Below are 22,296 nucleotides of genomic sequence, written 5' to 3' on the forward strand. Positions count from 1 at the left end.
CTTCTTTAGGTTGATGGTTTCAGACATAATGCAGAATCCTGGATAGGGTCTAACATGAGGTACTATAAAATAATAACTTTCCATGCTAACGACTTAAGGTGACACCGACCTTGGAATTGAACCAAAGACAGGAAAAACAAGTAGTAAGTTCAATCTATTAAAACAAAGGCTTAAAAGGAGAGCAGTTCCTCCTGGAGAGACAAAGCTAGATAAGCACTCGATGTTCGACTAGTTCAAATTTCGATTATTTCCAGAAGGAGGTTATTAAGCAACGATTATGGTACGCGTTTTGAAGTACTAAGGACTTTAAAATCAAATATTTTTGTCCCCTAAATCCATCTTAGATGTTTCCATTTTTGAAAACAGCGATTTCTAAGACCTTTTATTTGGATGTTTCAAAATTACGAATGTTTTAGAGCAACGCCACATTTTCGTCAGTGTAGCTACGACGAACCATAAAATAAATTATCAAAACGGGTTAGTTAAATTTATCAACGCCTTTCGTCCGTGAAAATTCGAACATTAACAGACTTTTGGCTTCGACAACACAACTACATCTTCTAAAGCTGTTTTGTAACATACGTTTTAGCTCATTTTTTGCTGATTTTTCGCCTGCTTTTCTTTTTTCAAATTTAGCACCTGCTATTACCAAAAACTGCATAATTGCCAATTAGAATCAAGAATTGAATAGATCTTTCCTAAGCTTTTGCAACGACATACGTGGCTGTGTTACTTTTCACCACTGGATTGCATGTTCGCTGTCGTTGGTACTTTGAGAAACTAAAATACCTCTTTACCTCTTCTGTTAGAATTAGAGTAACTGCTGTAAAAACTTCACGTGAGGTAACTCGCATTGCTTCAAAAATATGCAATTCGTCTTTCCTTCCTAAGAGAAGTGAGGAGCGTAACTTTTGACGAATTTTCACTTCTGAATTCTTTTCTTCTGAGATCTCGTAAGAAAAGGGCGGACGGACGACCTGAAAAACATTCACCGACTGAAGTTAAAAAATAGGAAAGAAAATCACACACTTTTAACAGATCTTGGAAAGGAAAAGGAAAAAACAAAAGAATATGGAAAACAATACGAACAGTTAAAGATATAAATCAACATAACTGGACCAAAATAAAACAAATTTTCATTCATTTTAAGTCCATCGTATAATCATGATTTTAATTGCAGGTACAAACACTAAATACTAAAATAGATAAAGGCAAAAAAAAACATTGTACTTTAAAGCCCATTTTAATTTCCACTTTTACGCGTAAAAAATCAAATGAATCAGCCAATTGGGAATTCTGTATTCCTTTGACGTGCTGAAAAATCAGTTTAGCCACTTCAATGATTGATTTCTATTCAGGTTTGTTGAAATAACTCCAAATGAAAGAGGGGCTTAAAACAAGAAGAAAAACAGCAGCTGTAGACGAACAGACCTAAATATGTTGATACCCAAAAGTCACCAGCTAACGAAGGAGGCATTATTCATTACGCACTACGACAAAAGCCATCTCGCCGTGAAAATATCCATAAAGTCATACAAAAAACTTAGCGAAATGGTATTTGCAAAAAAGGTACAAACATAATAGCTATAGGAAATGCCAAAGGGCTAGAGCATCTTTTTTAGTAAATTTTTGTGGTATCCCAAAGGAAGAAGTAAATATATTTGTTTCGCAAACAACTACTACTACCTAATAACTCGCCGCAGCACCAAGCCGCCTGAGGCCAACACAGCTACGCACACTCCTCCTCCAACCCAATATATTCAAGGCATCCCTCTTTACACCCTCCCAGGAAGTTCCCATTTTCTTTTGATCTTTATTTATGACATCCTCCAACCCCAGACGAGGACACCTGCATTCTCTTTAGCTCCAGACGGTTGGCCAAAAAATTTGAAAAAATATAAATGTAAGAGTTTGCATACTCTCACTTTCTTTCACCTTTTAAAGACATTTGCACAAGAACCAAGTTTAAATTTATCATACCTCCAAGGTAAACGATCTGAAGTCATAATGAATAGTATAGAAGAGTATTATAAACGGTTGGCAATATTAACCTCTGATTATAGAAGTTATGCACTACTATATTGCACCTAGTAAATATCTAGATTTTATTTGTGTTTAACTCAAGTGTTTGAGTCACCAAGCTAAAAATTGGGAAAAAAGGACCATTTTAGAAACATAGATCTCCCTCTTAAGACAAAGATTTTTTGCTCTCCCTGAAGATTCAACAGTGCATAATATATACATGGTAATAATAAATATGTTAACTGACTAAAATAATAAAAAGCAACACTCTAAATGGAAAATCGACAAACAAGGGTAAGTTGAAAATTATTCGCAATGTTGACTTAATTACATTGTTACTACTAACATCTGTTTTTGCTTAATTTATTGTTATGTTGATGTGGTCTTGCTATGAAATTTTGATCTAATTCAATAATGTCCGTCTCATATTGCACATAGACCAAAGCTGCTCCATTAAAAATTTTCACCAATCAGGAAAAAACGAGCAGTCATCGGATTTTTGCGGTTGGATGGCGCATCAGGGGCCATAATTCATCAGAGATTTTTGACAGTGTATTCGGGAACAGTGTATTACCTAAACGGAATATCTGCAAACGGATAAAAGAAATTAAAACTGGTTGGGCGAGAGTTATGTATGAGTGAGGAGCCGGAAAACAATAATACGGACACAAATGATGACAACATTGAGCGCAACCGTGACATGGCTGTTACACAGATGATTGACTACTGACAAAGTGGCACATTATCTGCAAATCAGTCAAGGTTCTTGCAACAAAATCCTGTACAACGGACTTGGATTTCATAAAGCCTGCACAAGATGGGTCCTAAAGCAACTCGCAATGTTGCATATGGAAATTCCATTGAAGATCTACCAAAAGAATCCGCTCCGCGTTGCTAATGAAAATGACGACTACTTTGACAGAATCATTGCGGTTAGCGAGAGCTGGAACCACCAATAGGAGCTGGAGAATAAGCGGCAGAGTTTGCAGCTACCACAAAAATCGGATCACTGCTACTTGTTTCTCATTGGTGCACACTTCTAGTGGAGAGTCCGTCAAAATAGCAGAACTAAAACAGCATAACCATAAAATAAACTAGGGCAGAGGTCAGTAGTAACAAAGTGAGAAGAATTATGTCAATATTGCGGATAAATTTGGCATAGCCCTGTACTAAGGTGTAGGCCTATATGAGCGCCTCGATAACCAAATAATTTAACTTCACAAAAAAAATGCTGCGAAAACTTAACAAGAAGTTAAATTTGCTAGTTTGCATTTCTAGAAGTAAATTTCTAGAATTTGTATGAATGTCAACTTAGCTATTTGAATGAGGAGAATTCCACGTGAAGTTAAACACAAATACTCAGGGGTACCAACTCACTAAAACGTAGGGTAGGAGGTGCGAGGATTTTTTGACACTTCAGGGGTGGGACGGGGGCATCATTGTTGTTTTTTTGTTTTTTTAACAAAAATGTAAGTGAAAGTATTTATTCCAAATTTAGGGGAAGACTCTTTAGCACTAACTGGTTCATTATATTTCTGGCTACTTTTCGATATTTCTCGAGAATCTCCTTACGATTTTACATTTTATCAAGTAATTAGCGCTAAAATTCCAAAACAGTAGAGAGGTGAAGTCGATCGACTTGGGTTTTGAGCTGACTATAAAATGTGGATATTCTGATGATGATAAATTGTACAGGGAAGTCAAAGAAAGCTATACCTGACACAGTTACTGAGATACTAAAATTGGCAGAAGCATTACCGCTAGTATAACAGTCTAAACACCATCATCCGTCAAATTAAACTTAAAGATAAAAAACAAGATTCTTTGATTCAAGTTCTAACTTAAAACTTGCTATGACTTAGCTCATTTCCACTCAAATAGTGACAAAATTTAGACACTGCACCGATTTCAATCCACAATATGAAATTTTAAAATTTCAGCCACATCTACGATTTTACTTTCCTTTTTCAATCTTACCATTTTTTTCAATAGCCTGTTTATCTACAACGTCAAAGCTACATAGTAAAAGAAAAAGAAGCACATTTTGGAGTCAAGCTTCACAATCTAAAAACTTTGCAGATATGCTAACTTTATTTTGAGAGGTAGCATTGCTACCAAAGGTATATTATTATTATGGGTGGACTCAAAAGCCGAGTCGAGGCTCAAACGACAAAGGTCAATTGCTCACACATACAAAAAGCCTAATTAGTAGCGTTGAAGGTGGGATAGGAGGTTTACTAATGCTTAGTTTCCCTCCCTTGCCATATCCTTAGCTAGAGGTCAGACATTATTCTCCCTGGCTATGACCTCCAACTGAACATCCAGTTTAAGAAATATCTCAAACCGATATTTAGCCTCAGTCAGACATTCTTATACTGAAAGTTTATTAGTAAAATCCAAACATAAAACCCTTAGTGGTATTGTTTTTTTCCAACACATTAAAAATACTCCAAAACAGGAGACTAAAATGAATGCGTACATATACTCTTACATTGACATCTCCAACATCATATGAACCAGCTAATAAGCCTTTTCCAGTGCTGGCAACAAAAGAAGCGGCTCCACCAAGTGGCTTGGTTACAAGTCCAATGGCTCCTTTTGTGACTCCTAGAGCGAAGCCTGTAGCTCCTCTTCCTTCAAGCAGTGATTGCACTGGATGATGGGCAAGACCTCCAACAGCTCCTGAAACCATTCAAATACAATTGAAAGATAGACTAACATTACCTAGGTACATTACGAGATAAAGAGAAAGAAATGTAAAAAAAAAATCAGAGTCTTAAAAAGTCGGTGAATAGAAGTTAAAATGTAAATAAATAGGTAACTATTACATGGATAAAAACTATAGAAAATAACTAAAAAATCTTAAAAATCAAAAATGCGGGTGACACACAGGGGCCTAGAGACTCACTTCCCGTCCTTTTCCAGTCCCAACAGGTATAAACTTTGTCCATTTCTAAAATCTGAGCCACCATTCTTCGAAATTATAATTTTTGGGCTTAAGCGTAAAGCTCATCATAACCGTTAATGTCCGACTTTTGTTTTTATAAATACCTATAACAGCATAGCACTCACTGCTTCAACCTTCAAAACTAGTTTCCTCATGTTGTATTTTCTTTTTATTACTGTTTATAGCTGAAGTTCATAATATCAGGATAAATCACTACAATTTCTGTGCAAATTATACATATCACCATTTACTCTGAATTATACAGAAACTTTTTAGCTGAGTAGTTGCAAGAAAAGATAATTCCAAATGTTGATCATAGGCGCTTCAGAAGCTCAAGTTCTAAATGTATCATTAGGTCTAAAGGTCTGGCAATATTCTAAGAATCAATAGATTGCTTTAAAAGGAAAATCGGAAGCTTAATGCCGGTCGAGATTTAAAATAAGAACTCTGAGTCATGAGGTCCTTCTAAATATCAAAATTCATTAAGATCCGATCACCCACTCGTAAGTTAAAAATACCTCAATTTTTCTAATTTTTCCTCTCCCTTCAGCCCCCCATATGGTCGAATGGGGGAAAACGACTTTATCAAGTCAATTTGCGCAGCTCCCTGACACACCTACCAATTTTCATCGTCCTAGCACGTCCAGAGGCAACAAACTCGCCAAAGCACTGAACCCCACCACTAACTTCCCCAAAGAGTACGGATCCAGTCCATTTACGTCAATCACGTATCTACGATATTTATAAGCCTTTTCCGAGATTTCCGGTTCCCCCATCCAACTCCCTCCAATGTTAACAGATCTGGTGGAGATTTGAAATAAGAAATCTGAGACATGAGTTCCTTTTAAATATCAAATTTTATTAAGACTCGGTCACCGGTTCTGTTAAAATACCTTAAGTTTTCTAATTTTTCCACCCAGTTCCCCTAAAGAGAACGGATCCGTTCCAATTATGTCAATCACATATCTATAACTTGTGCTTATTCTTCCCATCAAGTTTCATCCTGATCTCTCCGCCTTAAGCGTTTTCCAAGATTTCTGGTCCCCCTCCCCCAATGACACTGGATCCGGTTGGGATTTAAAATAAGAGATCTGAGTTAAGATGCCCTTCTAAATATGAAATTTCATTAAGATCCGATCACTCCTTCGTAAATTAAAAATACCTCATTTTTTCTAATTTTTTTTAATTAACCTCCCCCCCCCCCAACTGCCCCAAAGAGAATAGATCCGTTTCGTTTTTGTCAATCACGTATCTAGGACTTGTGCCTATTTTTTCCATCAAGTTTCATCCCGATCCCTGTACTCTAAGCGTTTCCAACGATTTTAGCCCCCCCCCCCCCCAAGAGTTCCCACTAATGTCATCGGATCCGTTTGAGATTTAAAATAAGAGCTCTGAGACACGATATCCTTCCAAATATCAAATTTCATTGAGATTTGATCACTCATTCGTAAGTTAAAAATACCTTTTTTTTCTAATTATTCAGAATTAACCCTGCCCCCAACTCCGCCAAAGAGAGCGGATCCGTTCCAGTTACGTCAATCATGTATCTAGGACTTGTGATTATTTTTACCATCAAGTTTAATGCCGATCCTTCCACTCTAAGCGTTTTCCAAGATTTTAGGTCCCCCCCTCCCAGCTCCCCACAATGTCACCGGAACCAGTCGGGATTTATAATAACAGCTCTGAAACACGATATCCTTCCAAAAATCAAATTTCATTAAGATCCGATCACTCCTTCGGAAGTTAAAAATACCTCATTTTTTATTTTATTTTTCAGAACTAACCCTCCCTCCCAACAACCCCAAGAGAACGGATCCATTCCGGTTACTTCAATCACGTATCTAGGACTTGTGATTATTTTGCTCACCAAGTTTCATCCCAATCCCTCCACTTCAAGCGTTTTCCTAGATTTTAGCCCCCCCCCCCCCCCAGTTCCCCCCAATGTCATCGGATCCGTTTGGGATTTAAAATAAGAGCTCTGAGGCACGATATCCTTCCAAACTTCAAATTTCATTAAGATCCGATCACTCCTTCGTAAGTTAAAAATACCTCATTTTTTCTAATTTTTCAGAATTAACCCTCCCCCCAAACTCCCCCAAACAGAGCATATCCGTTGCAGTTATGTAAATCACGTGTCTAGAACTTTTGCTTATTTTTCCCACCAAGTTTCATCCCGATCCCTCCACTGTAAGCGTTTTCCAAATTTTAGGTGCCCCCCTCCAACTACCCCAAATGTCATCGGAGCTGGTCGAGTTTTAAAATAAGAGCTCTGAGACACGATATCCTTCCAAACATAAAATTTCATTAAGATCCCATCACCCGTTCGTAAGTTAAAAATACTTCACTTTTTCTATTTTTTTCAGAATTAACTGGCCCCCCACTCCCTCCCAGATAATCAAATCGGGAAAACGAATATTTCTAATTTGATCTGGTTCGGTCCCTGATATACCTGCCAGATTTCATCGTCCTAGCTTACCTGGAAGTGCCTAAAGTAGCAAAACCGGGACCGACAGACCGACAGAATTTGCGATCGCTATATGTAACTGTGTTAATACCAAGTGCCATAAAAACAAATTGTTGCGTCCCGTTAATTTATCTAAAAATCAAATTTCATAAATACTCAACTTATATTACAATTTATTTAATGTGCTACAAAATAATATAAAATATTATGTAAGAACATAATATATTTATGATAAGGAATATAATAAAAAAACAAAAAAGGAATATATAATTAATGCTACTACAACATAAAAATTTAATACGGCGGTTGAGCTTGTTTTTCAGCATAAATTTTCATTTGTTATTCAGCAAAAGTGTAATGATTAAAAGTATTGGTGTTGACTTTTGGAATATATAGAAATCTGTTGATCACATAACTGTCTTAGAGCCGTGATGAAAAATGCAAAATATAGCAATGAATATCCTGGACAGATATACGATGAAGCTCTTACGAACAATGTGACAGCCAATCATTCAATGTCCAAAAACTTCAACAATTAGCTTCACTAAGACTACTTCTTCTTTTAATCGCACTATCCCCCATGAAATGTCTGTTAGTGGGCTACTAAGAAACTGGAATGTGTTACAATCTTAATTAATTTTGAAATAGAATAACTACGTCAACGATTGCTTGCAACTTGGAAATGTCACATTCTCCCTCCTGAAGGAAATTCTCCCTCCTGATACTCCTTAAAAACTATGACTTTCCTAAATCAGACTCTTCTCAGTCAGAATTCTCAGACTGAGAATTCTCATCCCACTTATAGGCCGAACTCTTGAGCATGAGGGGCCTGTTTGGCATCCTGCGATCTTCAAGGAGTTTCTGGACAGAATAGAGTCAGTAAAAACAAATTGCCTGAAAAATATCTTTTGTGACAGAAAAATCTCTCATTCCTCCCTTCTTAATAGAACCAACCTGGTTACCCTTGAAAAAAGAAGAATTAAAATTCCTTTAGTTTCAGCAATAGTCTTGTCCGTATTTCTTCCCCCTCTAACAACAAGTTTGTTTTTCAAAAGTCATGCCCCCCCCCCTTAGACCTCACCTTCTTTATTCTGACTAAATGAAAATCCCCACTTTAACTTAAAAAAAAAACGCAGAAAGATATTGAAGAGCTCTCCCTCTACGTAATCATATGTCAAATGACTGAGCCTCCTCACCCTCTTTTATTTTATTTATTTCACCATTCATTTTGTAATGGTTATTTTATATATTTTTCTCAATACACTTAATCTTAAACAATTGAAGGACGTGCATACAGCAATGTGGTATTATGATATCCAATCCTCAGCAAATTATTTCCATGATTTGGGTAATTGTGACTCCCACTTCTCCTGCCCACTGCATCCGCTCCAAGAAGTATCGCCTTCCGCCAATCAAATCAGAAAGAGCTAGATTCTCAATCAGACACCAGATTCCTCATATTGCAAATAAACTTAGCTTAGTAGAAATGTCCCGAAGTTTCACAAGTCGATTTTCTTTGAAAAAACATATTTCAAAAATAATTCTTTGCCTGGATGTCGGGATTGATTAATAATAGATTTTAGTATGTATTTTGCTGTGGTGTTCTTGCGCTGGGGTGGCCTCCTCTATGATCTCCTCAATGTATGTTTTTATTCTCTCGTATGTTTTTTTTTGTCTTAGTTTTTTTTCTCTCTCTTTTTGGAATTATTAGTATGAAGAGACGTTGTGTTTTGTTTTTATGCATTTGTGCTGCCCCAGCCTTACGAGCTCTGCTCTCTGCTGGGGCATAATATTGTTTTTGTATATTTTTAATTTGAATTAATAAATATTGATTGATTGATTGATTGATCAGTCTTTGGATACATTTTTACGTTGCCTAAATGTTCGTAAATTCTATAATTCTTAAGTTTATTTTTTTTTTTATGTGTTGCTCATGCATTTTTAATTAGAATTTAAGGTTGGTTCATTGTTTTGTTGTTTCTATTTTTTATGTATTTTTTTCTCTATTTGACATAAAATAAAAATAGCTCTACTAGAGCTTGTGATAGGCAATTGGAGATAAACATTATTTTGTCGTATTGCCTATTCCAGTAGAGATTTTACTCGAACTTCTTTTGATGTCAATTTTAATAAACTTTTTTTTCAGCCATTTTGGAGAGTTTAAAATTTGCTTGTTCTCTCATTTTTTGAAAAGGAGTCACTGATTTAGATTGGATCGGCATATTACTGATATTAGCAAAGTGTCTTGCCTATCGTGCAGTAAGATTTACGTTTTGTTCAAAGGAACCTAGTTTTTTTCAATATGTTGGACAGTTAAAAGACAATCACATTTTACCAATTGATGTACATCAGCTAAAGTTTTTTCCAATTAATAACCAATATCTACTCACCTAAAATACTAAGCCCAAGGTCACTGAGGCCCCGAGATATCCCTTCAGTCAAATCTTTTGGACGTCTTCTCCATCCTTCCTCTCGCAGCAGTATATGCTCAGAGTCAAGAGTAAGCCGATCCAAGTTCCTCGCAACATTGTCTGCAACTTGCGTGAGTGAAAGTAAAGTTCCACCAGTTATATGACTTATCAAAGATACTGATCCATTTAAAACACCTGCTATAAATCCTTTAGGGCCTTCAAAAAGACCGTGGTAAGGCAGCTTAACGAAGTCTTTAAAACCAGTTGAGAACCTTTGGACAAGTAGCGTAGGACTGCCTATTATTTCTAACGATCCCAGGACTATACCAGCTTTAAACAATATATTAGACAGACAATGTGCGGAAAAGGCTTGTCCGAGATCATAGCTCGTGCTCAAAACATCTTGTCTTGTGAAGTTACCTATTTTCACTGGTGTATGGTCTAAGGCAAGATAAATTTTCACTGAGGATCTGATACTTAATGATCCAGATATTTCACTGACAAAAAAACGTTCTAATACAAGAGGATTACACACAGAACTAATTCTCGAAAGGTCACTTGAATTAAAAGGATATAATAGATCCGCCTTCTTTTCTGAATTACTATAAAAACTTTTGAAAATATCTTTCAAGCGGAAATATAAAGTATCCTCAAATAAAGCTGAAAATTCGCCAATTTCAAAAGCAAAACGTCGCAGTCGGAAATCCTCATAAAGCGAAAAGTTCACTTGCAAAAAACTATTTTTTCTAATAAAAGCTATTTGTTGTTCAATAGGGAGCTCTATCCGCCTATTTTCTAAAAGCGGTTGAGTTTTTGAATAGAAAATCACTGGCCAGTTGTAACTTGAATATGAATCATTCATCATTTGATTATCAACTTGTATCCTTTCCATACATATCAGCCCTTGAAGATCCCCTGAATTAGTAGGCCTTAAACAGAGAACAAGTTGCTTTGCTGTAAGATGTAAAACCTCTTTACGCGCCTGACTTTCATGGCTTACGTCATCAAGCAGCGTAAACGAAAGCAGTTTAATATAAGAGGAAAAAAACAGTTTTCGCTTATATTTAACTGGTTCTAAGATCTTCTCCACCTTCTGGTGAAGGTTTTCAAAATGGCATTTTTTTTTCTGAATCATATTTCCATAAATAGTCTCTTCCGCAACAACTTCCACATTATTATGTTTCATTTCTTCTGCAGCACCTTTATTTACTAGTTTTTTTCTGATCTCTGAGGCTGACACTTCCATGCGACTGATTGGCTGCAAATAGACTATATATTTATTACTTTTCATCTCTATATGCACCTTCAGGTCAATGCAATGTGGAATGCAAACAATTTGATCATAGCTGCACGACACGTCTATGAAATTAGACCACTGAGTCATCTTTCCTAGAATACAAACAAGCAAATGAAAACTAATAAAACTTACTAAATAAAAGAATATTTTAAGAACGATAAGAAAGTAAATTGCCAACACTTAGAAAATTGACCAGCTATCAAGAAAGCAGAGACTGGAATTAAATCTAGGATAACTGTATGAAGTATAGGGAAGAAAGTTATGATCCTGACACATCGATTCATCTTTGTGATTAAACAATTTCAAGTTTAAAAGTTAACGACAGAGCCCAGTCAAAAAAAAAGAAAAAGGTCCGGATTGACCCCTTTTCTACATATCAGTTATTATTTTACAAGTTCTACTACAGGGGCATGATTAGATATGGGGCAGGGAGGGGGGAACTGCCCCATAAAAACCAGTTTGCCCCCCCCCCTGAAATTTAGTTTTTTTTTCAAAAATCTTATCAGAGCTAAGGTAAGCCTGCATAATCCAAGAACCCACAGAAACGAGTAACTTTTCTTTAGTGTATCTTTGCCTTTATGGTATTATATGGCTCATTTTTCAGTCTTCACTGTCATTTTCACCTGACATAGGAAAATTGACTCCAACTTTGACCCTCCCCTCATGATTTTGACGAGATTACACCAATGGTCATCTAAGGGGTGGTCTAGCTGTCAGCATACTGGGGACGCAATCTAGCAACGAAAGTGAAAAGACAGCTATTGGACTCCAGGAGAGAATTTAGCTAAGTCGTTTGGTAATTCGTTAATTTCTTCTGGTTGCTCTTCTATATGATGCCGCGGTATTTATAAGAATGATTGTACAGATCAAACTACTTTACTTTAATTTTTTTGCAAATGTTGAAAATATAAGGTCACACAAGGTTTTATCTATGGAAATACACCGAGTTATCGGGACACATCTAAAAGGATGCATGTAGCAAAGGTCTGCATATCATCAGCCTATGCATCAGTGATAATAAATAGAGATCATTAACCTGTAACATATGTACATATGATACATATTTTGATTTTTGACAAATCTTTTTTTATGCACTACCTACACTGGTAGCTCGCTTTCTGTTTTGATCACCTACAACTTACAACAAGCCAAAGATGAAACCTCACAGCCTTTTAACAATTCTGAAATGGTGGTGCACAAATCAATGCGAAGATTTAGGTAAAAAATTTAAGTCAAAGATTTAAGTTAAGAATTAAATTAAAGTCAAAGATTTAACAGGAGGGGGCAAAATCTTTTCTATGGGAGATTGTGGTAATTTCAACCCAGAAAAGTCTAATTTTTTCTAAATTTCACATATTTTTATGTACTATTCCCATAATTTTCCTCTGCCATTCTTGATCATTTTTTAGGAGGAATTTTTCTATTTTAATTCCATCATTTCTTATTCCCAAATTTTTTTTATCGATGTCTTATTTTTAAAGGCATTAAGTAAATCAGAACATATAAATTTTGTAGTCAATAAAAATTCTTTGGAAGCAGATAAGGGTTGACAACTTAATCAAAGATAGGGGCAGTTCTCCCAAGGAATGTTATCCCTGAGAATCCATCTGATCTCTTACAAATGAAGCTCAATAGTCACAACTCTATGGAGAAAACATAAGTAAATGGTTGGCTAGTGACTTATCGGGCCCCACATTTTAAGCAGCCTGGCACCATGAACTTTGTTTTATACAAAGTTGAATTAGATGTAGATAGATGACTCTTAGATCTAAAGACAAGGTCCTAGAGCCCCCGCGTGGGATATATTATAAGTTTAACCTTTGCCTGACCTATAACTATCTAAAATAAAACTACAGCATAGACTCAAAATTGGTTTACCGAAAGTCTAGATACATAATTAACAGAAATAAAGACATAAAGCTAAATTTAATCATGATTTCGATTCCATTGCAGGTAAAGATCGTATTAACCAATAATTTTCTTATCGTCTTAACCATGTCATCCACATTACTTTATTCATTGTTAAGAACGCAAAAATAATAATGGATATACCCATTTCATTGACTTCTAAATTTCTTGGGTACTGAAATTTTCAAGCTCCTACCACCACTTTGGGATCAACCTTTGTATCGAGGCCCTTCACTGAAGTGCCCTTCTACTGAAGAACCGGTTTTAGTTTTGCCAAATTCCTGCGCTTATCTTTTGGATTAATCTCGAAATCTATATATTTTATACTTAACCGAGATTGTTAAAAAGGAGTTTCGTTTCTTAAGTGCGCCCAACATAATTTTACACGATTGCACCCAACTCGATTCTTTTCTTCAATAGCTGCAATAACACAGACTTGAAAACACACCTTTGCATTAACCAGGTTACCAGAATTCATAGCTTGTTCAATTTCGTCTCAGATCTTATCTCAGGGTTAGCGCTATTTAGTGGCTTCGTTTTAATTAGTGTCGGTGTTAGTATTTTCATAAGCAAAAGCTACTCGTTACAACCGATACATGGTTAATATTAAGGTTAAATGTACGGTTAAACTTTAATTTGTGATCTTTGAAAACCTGAGGGATTTTTGTAAACATAATTATCATTTGGTTAGATTTTTATTTTAGTAGTTCTATAAGCGAATTAATGTTTGAAATGCATTGTTGCCTGTCAGTGAAGATTATTGCTTTGTTTATTTTTATATGTTTATTATTATTATTGTTATTACTATTACTGTTATTATTGTTTATTATATGTTTATTATTATATTTACATTAAGATATTTATTTATATTACGTTTATATGTTTATCTTCATTTTATGTTTATTAAATTATAATTATTATTTATATTTGTTTATTTATATAAATATATGTGATATAGGTCGGAGTCGGCCTAAAGAACGGAAACGTTCTCTGGCTTTTATTTTTTTGTAAATTTGTTCGCAAACAAAATTACATTCCTGAAAAAAAGTTCGAAGAATTTCACAAGAATTATCTAAACTTGTCTCTTGACAGGTAGATAGAGTCTTTGAATTTTTTTTTTTTTTGTATTTTTTAGTTTCGGCTAAATACTTTTGACTATTCGACGAAAGTGTACCGCGTATTTATGATACAGAAAAAGAATTAAAACAGATTTCTAGAGCCTAATAAGCTTAGGCAATAAATTTTACTCATATTTTGGCGTTGACTACGTCTTTACTATGCATCAAAAATTATTTGTATTTAAAGATTTTTTATTATTTAAAAGTTGACGCTCCTGTCCATTTTGATATTTACCATGACCCATCAAGGCTTTTAGTGTTAATAAAGAGTCAGTATGGTTTTATTGATTTAATCACTACTACTAAATCCCAATTTCCTTTCAATCATTTAATTTCAATCATTTACAGTAAAATAAAAGAAGAAAAGGGAATTTTTCAAAATGAGACAAAAACTAACCTTTCGTTGGAGAGTCAGAATAGCCACAATAAAATTTTGGATTATTTGGATGAATAAAAATTTTGAGTAAAATCTAACCTTCCATCAGCGATGTAAAACGGAGACGCTTCAGAAAAGCGACACCATGAGTCCCAGGAAACTTTGAAACAACTTCAGAATGGCTAAAATGTACAGCTGATTCAGGCAAAAGTTGCACACAATCGGTTTCTAGAAAAAAAGGTTACTGTGATGAACCAAATAATTCGCAGCTGTTAGCAATTCTAAGAAAGAATATCACCCATAAAATTAAACAATTCTGCACAGAGATTAGACAGCGACTCGTTTTAAGCTTGTTGAAGAGAACATTCCAACCCCCCTCTCCCCAAGGCTCAGACTAGAGTATAAATGTCTTACATGTGTTCGTATTCCTGTACAATTCAAAAGAAAACTTGGAAACCATGTTGAATTCCAAATTTAAGAACAGCATGCATCAATCAGATCAATCTGTGTGTCTCTTAACAGTTTAATATTTTAAAATTAACATTTCTTGTACTAAGTTTTTCCTTATTTACTGCAGTTGTTTCTTACAGATATGATGTTGAAAGACAAATCATAGTTTCCAAATAAAATAAAAATAGCTGAATTTACTTGACATGTTTTATATTTTACGTCCAGGAGTTTTAACGGTTTTAGGAGAAATCATCCCAAGATTGAGACACCATAATAGCAACGAGGAAAACATAAAAAAAGGATTTTGAAATCCGTGGGAAAGGGAGCAACGAAAAGATTTTAAAAAGCCTTACATTTTGACTTTTACTAAGGACATGAAGAGGAATGCTCAATTTTTTTTAAGCAAGACTCCCAAAATCAATCTTCAAAACCGAACATATATTACCAGAATACAAACCTTCATTAGCCTCGGCAACAATAATAATTTCTTTCGTTGTATTATAAAGTAGCATAGTCCACGAAACATCCTCAGCGACGTCTATACTCGTAACACCATGTTTAAATCCAACTGCTATAACGACGGGCATTGTCACAACGGCTGTTGTTAAGCACAAAGGAACACTAGCGACAAACCGTTTGACATCAAAGGCGTTTTCGTCAAGATTTCCAAAGTCTTTATTACAGTCAATGACAATAGGACAAGGGTCACCACATAATTTTAAGTCCATTAAATAGTTGTTTCCTTGGCGTTGAAAAATGGTAGAATGACTTGTGGGAGAACTAACTAAAAGGCCTGGAACAAAATTTGATACTATTACTGGATCCAGCACCAAAATTAGAATTATATCATTTACTTGACGACAGTGTAATACCAAGTCATAAAATTTGTCTCCATAGGCAAATGTTGCTCGGGTAAAACAGTTAATATTTATGCTTCCATCGACTTTTGGTCGGTAGCCAGGTTTACTGCTGCTTTCAATAAGTTGAAGCGGTTCACTAACTACTTTACCATCATTACAGTCAAACTCTAAGGAAAACATCGATGATAGCCTAGGAGTGGCCAATACGCTATCCACAGGGATGTTGCACGGATCTGGGATATCAACTGACTTCAGACAGAGATTCACAGATGACTGATTAATGATAAGTCCCCACGGCCGAATGTCAAGTAAGAGAGTATTGCAATACGGACTGATTCGCGTAAAGGCAATGTCGATATCAGCGTTTGGCTGCATAGCTTCCACCCACCTTACACCGAAGCCCTTTTGAAGATACGGCCACCCACATGAACTTTCAACAGAATCAAGTATTTCTGATATGGACGGGACATCAAACGAAGGCTTTTCGTTCCGAAGAATGCCATATGAAAGTGGAACAGCAGGAGACTCGGGGTAATCTGCCCTGAAAAAAAGAAGGTACATAAAAAAGCGACAAGTTATACAGTTTTAAATACTCAAATGCAGATTTTAAAGACAAAGCTTTCAATATGACTGATACTAACATACTGATACAACATATAGAGGGAAAGGTATCAGGGTATACAAAACTAATGATTAATACAAGTTCAACGAAAATAATATCAGACCAGGAGCGTGAACCAAATGAAATAGGAAATTGAACCCAAGAGGATATTTGAGGCAGAATAGGCATCATAGGCATATCATAGGCAGAACAGTAACTGAAAGCTACAAGAGCAACCAAAAATATGGTGTTACCTATTTAAATGGGAAAAATCACATATAAAACCCCAAGCAGCAGCTTTTGATGCTTTACAGCTAAACGATTATCAAAATGAATGGGCAGCAATACGATTTAGTAAGGTAGCACTGAACAGCATGGATTTTCCATTTTTAAGTGGATCACGGGCAGAGTTTTACAGACTTACTACATATTAAATGGATTATCTAACTCCTCCAAGAGCAGGACTCATCGGATTCACTCCCAATCCCTTGAAATCTGAAGACTGACCCCCAATAATCAGGTCTTAAAAAAAACTTCCAACATTGGGTTTAATCCGCTTTGGCATACCTACTTTGGAATAGTAGCCAAAAAAAAACAACCATAAATAAGTTGAGTATGCCTGATTTAGAATACATTCATACTAATTCGCTTTAAATCATTGCGCAAAATTAAGTCCAAAGTTTGTTTGAGTTCAGGCTTGAAATTCCATGTTTATATTGAAAATGAGGAACATAGTATACAAAGAACTCAATCATAGTCTGTTGACTGCTCAAAAACAAATATTTGTACCCAAAGTGATTAGAGACCACCAATCCGTCATATTTCTTTTTTTTTTACATTTACTCGCTGCTAAATGCCTTGGGCCCATTTTGCCTTTTTTTTCTTTTTTCTCCATGCTCTTTTGTCCATACTTTGGCCTAACTTCAAATTACATTTAAATTCTACCAAACAAAGATTATATTGTGATTTCCAAATAGTTACCTCTCATTCTAAAGAGCCATCCCTGTATTAACCTAAGCGAAGAGCAATAAAAAAAAAAAACAGGGAATTGGGAGATTTTCCCCACAAAAGTAGTTCTGCATGGCAGATCCTTCTAATCAAGCACACCACTGAAAATTTAAAAATATCCCGCTTGAGAAAAATTCTAAGGTTTGAAAAAATACCCTAAGGTATTAAATAAAAATAATAATAGGACAGTAGCCCTGTTTCTAGAAAGATTGAATTTTGTTTGTGCTATTCCGTTTTTGTTGTTTTTTTTTTCTTTGTTACACTGTATGCCAATCCACTCTCTGTATGCCATTAAAGGCTGCCATGAGAACTGTGAAAAGCTTGACAGTTTTTCAGGACTTTTTATTTAACAACAATATAAATTAAATAGTCAAATTTACTCGACAGCAAGGATACAGTGGATAAATAACTTACTCAATTTGGAATGTAAGACTATAAACAGAATCTATAGATCCCTGAAGCTCAAAATTGGATAAACTTCCTTTTCCTTCTATTTCCATAGCTTCTCTCTTTGAATGTCCATTCGTTTTTGAATGTACAATAATACTGCTTGGCAAGTAGGAGCGTATCATGTAAAGGGGTGAAAACATTACTAAAATCCGTCCAGTAGGTTTCTCCCGTATCAAATGAACCCATAGAGTTGTAAATGCTTCCTTATCTGCCAATGGTACTGCAAGATAACATAAAAGATTACCTTATACAGGACATCGTTAATTGGGGTGATGCAAATAACCAGGGGAGGGATGTGCGACTGAAGGAGGCAAAAAAAGCCTTTCAACGACTGCATGATGCTAAAAATATCTCTACAGTGCGTTGAAATGGGCAAGGCAAGAATCCTGAAATTTCAAACAGCAAACCTATTTATTGTACAGCATTTCAAACTTACAAGCAACAAAAATTATATTTTGTATGATGTTTCTTTCTATAGAAAATCTTACAGTCACGAGTTTTAAGCACATAGATGCTAACATAAAAATTGAAATTTCGCAAAAGTTAATTTTACAAACCATTTTGAATAACAGATTCACTCAATCATAAACACTCCAAGAAAAAGTTCAGTTTGTTATAATATGTTTACGGTTATTTAAAATTCTACAGGAACGAGTTGAGTACTAAACTTGAGGGTTTAAAATTTGACAATGTGGAAGATGGATGGAATAATTTCAGAAAAACAATTTGTGAAGTTGCTGATGGTGTCCTAGGGAAGAGTGCTAAGACAGCAACTAGGAATATTAGTGAAAAAGCTTTAGGTTTAATAGAGAGTAGAAGGGGTTTGTATAAGAATTATCTGAGCGATAGGTCGTATGAAAACAAAAGGAATGTAAAGAAAGTGGAGAAAGCATTAAAATATGAACTAAGGAGATGTGAAATGGAGGCGATGGATAAAATTGCTGAGGATCTGGAAGATGCGGCTAGACGGCATAATAGTAAAATATTATACTGGCATGTTAATAAATTGAAAGGGAGTAGCCGATCCGGACTAGTCCCAGTTAAAGATAGAAATGGGGTCACAATTAGTGATAAGGAAAAAGTTAAAGAAAGATGGGTGGAACATTTTGAGAATGTGCTAAACCGAGATACAGTTGCAGGAAAAGATATAGATGAAAATGAAAAAGTTTGTGATACCTTGGATGTGAAGGAAGATTTGTTTAGTGAGGAAGAATTAGCGACAGTACTAGAAGGATTAAAAAATAATAAGGCCCCAGGTGCTGATAGTATGATTAATGAGTTCCTTAAATATGGTGGCTCTGAGGTTAGGAATAAGCTACTGAAGATTATGAACATGATTTTTGAAAAAGGGGAAGTACCCAATGATTTTAGGAAAACCTTAATTAAACCACTGTATAAGAAAGGTGACAAGAGTGAATGTCGGAATTATCGAGGCATTAGTCTGGTCTCTGTAGGTAGCAAATTACTGAGTAATATGATACTTTTTAGACTGAGACATGCTGTAGACAAAGTTTTAAGGGAAGAACAATGCGGTTTTAGAAAAGGTAGAGGATGTGTCGACCATGTTTTCACTCTTAGGTTAATAATTGAGAAGTCCCTTCGTTGTCAAACACCTTTGGTCCTTAGTTTTATCGATTATGAGCAAGCTTTCGATTCTGTTGATAGAACAGCGTTAACAAAGGTCTTATCGTTATATGGTATACCAGAAAAATACATTAAAGTGATTTGCGCTATGTACGAGAATAATACTGCTGCGGTTAAGGTAGGAAATGAGGTTAGCAACTGGTTTTGTATTAAATCAGGAGTTAAGCAGGGTTGTGTTCTATCCCCCTTTATATGGATCATTTTGATGGACTTCGTCTTAAGGAGCACAGGAAAGGCAATTGGAGACCATGGAATCAAATGGGGAGGAAGAACGCTCCTGGACTTAGATTATGCTGATGATTTAAGCATATTAGATGAAAGTGTGAGCAAAATGAATGAATTTTTAGAGGTTTTACGAGTTCAGGGTGCTAAAATAGGCTTGAAAATTAATGTTAAGAAGACTAAGTCACTAAGGTTAGGAATAAGTGAAGATGAACAGGTGACCTTAGGTAACGAAAAGATTGATCAGGTTGGGAGCTTCAGTTACCTTGGTAGTATTATTAGTAAAGATGGTGGGAGCAGTGAAGATGTTAAAAGTAGAATAGCTAAAGCTCAGGGTGTTTTTTCACAGTTAAAAAAAGTTTGGAAGAATAGAAAGATAAGCCTACAAACCAAGATTAGAATATTGGAAGCTACAGTGATGACAGTGGTCAAATATGGCTCTGAAGCATGGACACTCCGAAAAGCAGATGAAAATTTACTAGATGTTTTCCAGAGAAAGTGCCTACGGATTGTTCTGGGTACCCGGCTGACTGACCGTATTTCAAACAGTAGGTTGTACGAAAAGTGTGGTTCAATCCGGCTTTCTGGGGCTATAATGAAAGAAAGGTTGAGATGGCTAGGCCACGTTCTACGGATGAAGGATGACAGATTACCGAAGATTGTCCTTTTTGGACAACCGTCTGGGGCTACACGGAAAGCAGGTCGTCCTTGTCTGGGTTGGGAGGATGTCATAAATAAGGATTTAAAGGAAATGGGAACTTCCTGGGAGGGTGTAAAGAGGGAGGCTTTAAATAGATTAGGTTGGAGGAGGAGCGTGCGTAGCTGTGTTGGCCTCGGGCGGCTTGGTGCTGCAGTGAGTTATTAGTAGTAGTAGTAGTAGTATTAAAATTTTCGTCCGTTGAAAAGAAGATATTTACCTTTGTCCGAAGCCAAAAAATACGTGGGGAGTTTTAGGACAAAACTATATAAGAAAACTATACAACTGCTCAAAGAATTTAATTTTTCTTTTGTAAGTGCACTTTCCAAAACAGGCAAAAGTGTTTCCTACAAAATACACACCGTATTGCAGGGGATGCATTTGAAAATTCAGATTTAACTCTCATCTTCTCCTGAAATTAAATGCACACATTCTACTAAGTGAAAATTAGAAAGTAGTGGCGATACTAAGCTCTGTCTGACCGAAATTTCTGATTCAAACAGCTTTTCCAACTTATCCAGCTGGATTTAGATTATGATTTTTCTTCCCGAATTAAAATAAAATTACAATTGTCAAAGAAATATGAATCATTCTATAGAATGCAACAATTGTAAAAAAGTGAATAAAAACCTTTCACAAGAACAGCATCCTTCGCTCTTGGACCAGAAAGAGGCACTAATCCGGACCAAACTCCTCCTCCTCTATCCCGATTGGCATATCGAATATGAAACCCCTCCATTTTAGAAATGTCAATTATCAAAGATGAACTGTCTTTAACGGTTGAAGCATGCACACGAACTTTTGGAAGTTCTACATAAGTTGGAGATGGGATCAAGGAAACCTCAATTTTATCTCTCATAATGCTTACTAATGATACTTGGCCTTCTATAGTAACCTATAAAAAAAATTATAACACAGGACATAGTAAAAGATAGAATAATGTCTTTTGGAGAAGCATCAGATTTCTTTTAGAAAATCTGATCCTCCAATTTGTAGGTAAAACCAGATACACATAATATCTGCAGCTTAATGGGGATATTTTTCATTTATATTTTACCAGGAATACTTCTAGCATAATGGGAAAAATAAACGTGAACTAGTAATGTTCTACAAATCTAATCAGAAGCAAGAATAGGTAAAACATTTTTCTTTTAAAACAAAACGAAGATAAAGTATTAAAAATCGTCGATTTTTAACTACGTTGCAGAAAGAGATACACTTTAAAAGAAGCTGAAATTTCGGTAGGTTTGAATTACATTTACAGAATATGGCACAAAAATTCGCCTTCAAAAAATCTTTCTTTTTTAAGAGTTTAGTTTTTTGAGAAATTTGAAAAATAAAAGTTTCTTGCGTGGCACTGACGGAAAAATATAGAAACAAAACAAGAAGAAGAAACAGATGCACAAAAATAACAAAAAAAAGTGACTTTTTTTTGCAGCAAGAATATTTAAGATAGAACTTAAAATTATCTGCAAATAATCCGAGAATCATGAGATTGCTAATCAGGCTAAAAAAAAAAGTATTGAGTGGGACATAATGAAAACAAGGCATTTGCATAAATGACATTGTTTAAGTATCTTCATCTATTTTACAAGTATTTTCCTTGAGTATAACAAAGCAGAACAGTACTGCAGTTTAGTGAGCTTCGAAGACCTATGCAGCAGCCTGATCAAAGGACCATCTGAGAATACTAAAGGCCCGATCACTAGCCTTTGCGAAATAAGGGCCATCTGCGATGGCAAAGACCTGAGCGATAGCAGAGATGCTTGGCGAAAAGCATGTGAAGCCGGTTCTTTGGCGAATATAGTCTTGTAATACCCC

The 22,296-nt window shown here is 35.5% G+C and overlaps 1 protein-coding gene across 2 annotated transcripts in view; it reads right to left on the reverse strand.

Annotated features, from left to right (window-relative positions):
* Nucleotides 1-22,296, reverse strand: part of LOC136025223 (intermembrane lipid transfer protein VPS13B-like) — a gene marked incomplete at its 5' end in the record, with an annotated part of 79,609 nt that overhangs the window by 17,003 nt on the left and 40,310 nt on the right. The window contains 7 exon segments of one of the 2 annotated variants that reach the window (XM_065701046.1): nucleotides 798-977; nucleotides 4,514-4,704; nucleotides 9,824-11,233; nucleotides 14,643-14,771; nucleotides 15,451-16,394; nucleotides 17,877-18,132; nucleotides 21,106-21,370. In XM_065701046.1, the coding sequence (XP_065557118.1) occupies nucleotides 798-977; nucleotides 4,514-4,704; nucleotides 9,824-11,233; nucleotides 14,643-14,771; nucleotides 15,451-16,394; nucleotides 17,877-18,132; nucleotides 21,106-21,370 (3,375 nt within the window). 2 annotated transcript variants of the gene reach the window in all.

This window comes from Artemia franciscana, chromosome 3, assembly GCF_032884065.1.
Source record: "Artemia franciscana chromosome 3, ASM3288406v1, whole genome shotgun sequence".
NCBI classification, from domain to species: domain Eukaryota; kingdom Metazoa; phylum Arthropoda; class Branchiopoda; order Anostraca; family Artemiidae; genus Artemia; species Artemia franciscana.